We start from the raw sequence: 5,073 nt of genomic DNA, 5'->3' as shown, positions 1-5,073 counted from the left end.
TCACAAAGACTGAACATTGTGACCCCCCCCCCCCAAAAAAAAAAAAATACATAAAATGATTACAAAAATAAAATACATTAAATTAGAATAAGAAATGTATTATGTCATGCTAAAGTAGGTGAATGCTTCCATCAGCAGTAAAAAAATAAAAAAAATCCTCAGTTCAACTCAGGCGCAGGGTGACAGACAGTACTTTACTCTCAGTATGAAACTCTGATTTTAAGCAGAAAGAAGTCAAGTTAGAAATTACTCCACACTGCTTGTAAAACATCTAAATTAAAAATATTTTGAATTGTTTTTTTTTTTTCAATTTCGAAGTACTGATATTTTGGCGCCACCTTGTGTCCATTTAGCCAAACGTCATTCTCCCGCGTCAGTGTCGCGGTATTCGGGCGCCTAGCAACCTGGGGCACATTGGCCAATCGGGAGTTAGCGTGGGGTTATCGAACGGACCAATCACGATAAAGGATTTCGGCACCAGTTTAAAAACGGAGAGTAAGCGCTTCCTGTTTTGGCAGCTGCTGCAGACAGAACTGACCGGAGAGAAAACAGAAGCTTTTTCATAAAGTTAATCGATTCTATCAGCGTCTGAAGGTCGTCTCAGCACAGGAGTCCGGGGGGAGTCCGCCTGGAAGCCGCAGCAGCAGCCGGTTCGTCCGCAGACGGGGAACGTTAATCGGGTGACTTGTTGAAACCATGCCGTCCCGGGTGGAGGACTACGAAGTGCTTTACACCATCGGATCCGGATCGTACGGAAAATGCCAGAAAATAAGACGAAAGGCTGACGGCAAGGTGAGGAACTGACGCCGAGAGAGACACACACACAGCTCACTTCAAACGGACGGTAAAGCGGAGGTGGGGGTGTTGTTGTTGTTGTTAACTGTCCAGGGGCGGATCTAGGACAGAGGGGGGTAGGGGTGGGGGGGCACGTTAAAGGAGTAAAGATAAAGCAGTATCATGAATTTAAAGACTTCTTTCATCATCCATTCAAGATAATAATGAAAAAATGAAAACAGGACATTCATATGAAGTTATGGGGGGGAAGCAGGATGACAAAAGAAAACATTTGTTTACTTGGTTCTAAGTGGAAATAACTTTTCATTCTGTGTTGTAGATCCTTGTGTGGAAGGAGCTGGATTACGGGACTATGGCCGAGAGTGAGAAGCAGATGCTGGTGTCAGAGGTCAACCTGCTCAGGGAGCTGAAGCACCCGAACATCGTGAGGTACTACGACCGCATCATTGACCGGACCAAGACCACGCTCTACATCGTCATGGAGTACTGCGAGGGCGGAGACCTGTCCAGTCTCATCAGCCGCTGCATTAAAGAAAGGTAAAGCAGACAGAGACTTGGAAACAAAAGGGAGCTGAGCTGGATCTGCATGGTTCATAGTTTGTTGTAATTGTTTCAGGCGTTACCTGGAGGAGCAGTTCATCCTGCGAGTCATGGCGCAGCTCACCTTGGCCCTGAAGGAGTGTCACCGGCGGAGTGACGGCAGAGCCACGGTGCTCCATCGAGACCTGAAACCCGCCAACATCTTCCTCGACGTCAAGCAGAACGTCAAGCTGGGTGACTTCGGTCTGGCCAGGATCCTGAACCACGACACCAGCTTCGCAAAGACGTTTGTTGGAACGCCGTACTACATGTCTCCAGTAAGTATTCTCGGGTTGTTTTATATATTAATCTAAAGAAAGTTTCTGGCATATTGATGCATCTTCTCTCTGTGAAAAATGTGTATTTCAGGAACAAATAAACAGGATGTCCTACAACGAGAAGTCAGACATTTGGTCTCTGGGCTGTCTGCTGTATGAACTCTGCGCTTTAACGTAAGTCTCCCTCTAAACTCTTCCACTTCAGCTGATTTCTCCACGACGACGTCCGTCTGCTGACATTTCCTCCTGGGTTTTTCCTTTGCAGCCCGCCGTTCACTGCCCACAACCAGAAAGATCTGGCAGAGAAGATCAGAGAGGGCAAGTTCAGACGAATCCCGTTCCGCTACTCTAGTGAGCTGAACGTCCTGCTGAGCAAAATGCTCAACTTGAAGGTGAGAGACCAGGCGTTCCAGACACTTTCTTGGTCAGGAAGTCAGAGCTGAGTGGGTCTCCCCTGTGGGGGGCGCCAGAGAGCTTCAGAAGACAAATCTGTGGCCTGTGAGCAGCTTACATAAAGCAGATAAAGCATCAGATTTTCTAAAAGACTCAAAATAAAATCTTTAAAAGGGTTGAAGTAGAGTTTCTGGTGTTGTGGGTCTTTCATTCTGCTGCTCTCAGCTCCTCAGTGTCCTCAGAGCTCGCTGTCTGTTTCCCAGGACTACCTGCGGCCGTCGGTGGAGTCCATCCTCCAGAGCAGCCTGCTGAGCGAGGCGGTCGCCGAGGAGCAGAGGAAGACCCAGACGCGTCCGCGGAGGAGGTCGTCGGACTCCGGCTGTCCCCTCCACGAAGCGGCCGAGCCGACGCCCGCCGCGCCGGCGGAGCTGAGGCTCCGAGAGCAGGCGCTGCGGGACAGAGAGCAGGCGCTGAAGGAGCGAGAGGAGAGGCTGGAGAGTAAGGCCTTCCTCCCTTCACCCCGCCTTCAGGCCACACTGACCTCAGTTCAACATCTGCCTCTCTCACTGGCGTCACAGGAACACACCAACACAGCCACACACAGCTCATACAGTTTCTCAGACTCTCTCCAACTTGTGTGTTCTCGGCAGAACGGGAGCAGGAGCTGTGCGTCCGCGAGCAGCTGTCCAAAGAGAAGCTGGCACGGTAAAGCGGCCGCCGTCTGAAGCGTCCCCGGCCTCTGCTGTCGTCTCGCCACTCACTGCATTCTTGCCGTTTCAGGGCGGAGAGTTTGCTGAAGGACTACAACCGCCTGCAGCAGCAGAGGGAGCGGGCGGCGCTGTATGCCAAACACCGAGGTATGGGAGTCCACCGGAGACTTCTGGACGTACGAGCAAGACTGAGCTGTGTTTTTATGTGTTTTTTTTTTTTTTTTGAAAGTCTGCTCTCGGTTTTAAATCATGTGAATACAGTTTTTTCTTTTTTTTTTTCATACGCCAATAAAGCCAAAGTTTTCTATACCAGCATGAAGCATTTGGTCCCTTTAACTTGTTGTCATGGCAACTTTCAGGGACTACTGGCTTCCTTTGAGATTTCCAGTGTTCTTTTTTTTTGTTTGTTTTTGTGACTGTTTGCTGCTTGGTTTCCAGATGTGGAGAACGTCTCGCCCGGTAAGAAGAAAGTGCATTTTGCCGGTGAGAGCGGCGAGGGCCATCAACCGCACGGCCGCCCGAGCCTGGCGTCTCAGGAGCTGGTGCTGAGGAGGCTGCAGGCCGCCAACCTGCGAGCCCAGCTGCTGAGCGAAGTGGAGGATATCTGTCAGTACAGGAGCAAGCCGTTCCTCGGCATCCGCTGATCGACCAGACGCTCACACAGTCTCTGAATTACTACCGAACTGCACAGCAGAGATCTGGAAAGATTGGATTCTGTTACTCTTTTCCTGCATTTCTGAGTGCAGAAGACAGACTGGGCTGGAAGTTAAAAGCACAACACAGACTGAGAGACAGTCACCGACACTGGATGAGGGAGGAAATCCGAGCACGCAGAAGCAGAACGTGCAAACAGGACCTGCTCACTTTGACTCCGGTCAGAAGATTAGCTACAGCTGGAAACCATGGCTGGTTTGTAGTCGTCGTTTTAAGGTTTTCTCATGTGTGACTCATGTTTTTAACGTGATTTATGTTTATTAAAGTGGATTTGGAGAGCGGCTGGTCTCTTTATTTACCTAACTGCTGGTTTGTTCACTCCGTATTGTGTCTGAAAAAATTACACAGTGTAAACAAATTACAGGAAAAAGCAATCAAGTTTGACCAAGATTATAACTAAAGTGTTTCTTTTTTTTTAATCTCTGTTTCCACTGAAGTTGAATTTCTTTTAAGCTAATAACCAGAGAACAAGAAAAACAAACAGGTTTTTACCTTTGGCTGTAATTTCACAGAATAAACAGATGAAGCTGCTGCCTGTGCAGTTTCTGTTCAGGTCTGATCATGTCCTGTCTGAGAGGATTAGAAAACACGCAGAGCAGTTGATCAGAACAAACCAACCTGAAACCTGAGCCTCTAGTCAGTAACAACAAGCTCCTGAAAGACAACAGAGACCGTGACCCTCTGAAGGCTTGAAGCTGCCTCCACAGAGGAATTCTCCATCTTTATTCAGGGAGTGTGCAGGTTGAAAGTTGTGCCAGAAGTATGGGGGAAAAAATGCAAAATGACCAAAACAAAATCCTAAAACGAGAGGGTTTCTTAAAGATGAAGAATCAAAAGTTGCTTTAAAAGAGAGCCAAAATAGTTCAAACAGCTAAGAAGACAAAATTACTGAAAACGTAATGAAATCGGAAAAACTTAAATAACGTTCTGAAGAAGTTTCCAGTTTTGTCTTTAGTGTCAGAAAGGAGAGGGTGGTAATCTTTGGTGTTTTATTCCCCGTAAATGATGCAAGACAGGGTCAGAGGTCACTGCTTGAGTCATTGACAAGGTTGAGGATGGTTCCCTGAGGACAAACCCTCAGGATGATTATTCATGATTATGTTGAAGAGAAAAGACAACCTGAATTTGAGAGGCAATCTATTTTTTTGACAAAACTGTTAACCCGCATAGCATTTGTTTTTTTAAAAAAACAAGCTGAACATGGAGTTCAACTTGTTGGGATTGCAACATGAAAAACTCATAAATTTCCAGTTTATTTTAAACCCTCCAAAGTGAACTGAAGAAAACAGTTCTTTCAGTGGTTCTTATCAGACTGCTGAGGAGCCAAGGACCCTGAACAGGAAACAATCCAGAGAAAATATCAGCGCTAGTGAGAGAATGGAGACGAAGGTCCACCAGTCACATTGTTTGATAGACAAATATGATAATATACTAATTTGTTTTTCTCTCGAGTGTTTGTTTTGTTATAAAGTCCTGTACAGGCACTCGCCGCTGCGATCCGCAGCCCCGATCCTCACGGCCGGCTACGCTGCGCCAGCCAGCCGGGACGGAGAAGCTCTGTCAGCAGCGGGAAGTGCAGACACACGCACACAGGAGTGACGAAA

At 47.4% G+C, this 5,073-nt stretch overlaps 1 protein-coding gene across 1 annotated transcript; it reads left to right on the top strand.

The window, feature by feature from the left end:
- The first annotated feature begins 553 nt into the window (after positions 1–553).
- On the top strand, positions 554–3,744 carry nek2 (NIMA-related kinase 2). The gene is made up of 9 exons (XM_030109864.1): positions 554–792; positions 1,115–1,332; positions 1,412–1,652; positions 1,744–1,826; positions 1,918–2,044; positions 2,309–2,543; positions 2,696–2,750; positions 2,826–2,902; positions 3,194–3,744. Exons 1-9 carry the CDS (start codon positions 697–699, stop codon positions 3,397–3,399), a joined length of 1,338 nt encoding a protein of 445 aa, XP_029965724.1. The 5' UTR covers positions 554–696; the 3' UTR covers positions 3,400–3,744.
- Positions 3,745–5,073: the final 1,329 nt, after the last annotated feature.

The sequence above is a fragment of the Salarias fasciatus genome, chromosome 15 (assembly GCF_902148845.1).
Source record: "Salarias fasciatus chromosome 15, fSalaFa1.1, whole genome shotgun sequence".
Lineage (NCBI taxonomy): Eukaryota > Metazoa > Chordata > Actinopteri > Blenniiformes > Blenniidae > Salarias > Salarias fasciatus.
This window is presented reverse-complemented; position numbering and strand designations above follow the sequence as displayed.

What these genes read in the sequence shown, in the direction of transcription:
- nek2 (XM_030109864.1), top strand. Translation starts at nt 697, where the DNA reads ATGCCGTCCCGGGTGGAGGACTACGAAGTGCTTTACACCATCGGATCC. An exon ending in GCGAGAGGAGAGGCTGGAGA is followed by an intron (nt 2,544 to 2,695) that starts GTAAGGCCTTCC and finishes TGTTCTCGGCAG; the next exon opens with AACGGGAGCAGGAGCTGTGC. An exon ending in TCCAAAGAGAAGCTGGCACG is followed by an intron (nt 2,751 to 2,825) that starts GTAAAGCGGCCG and finishes TTGCCGTTTCAG; the next exon opens with GGCGGAGAGTTTGCTGAAGG.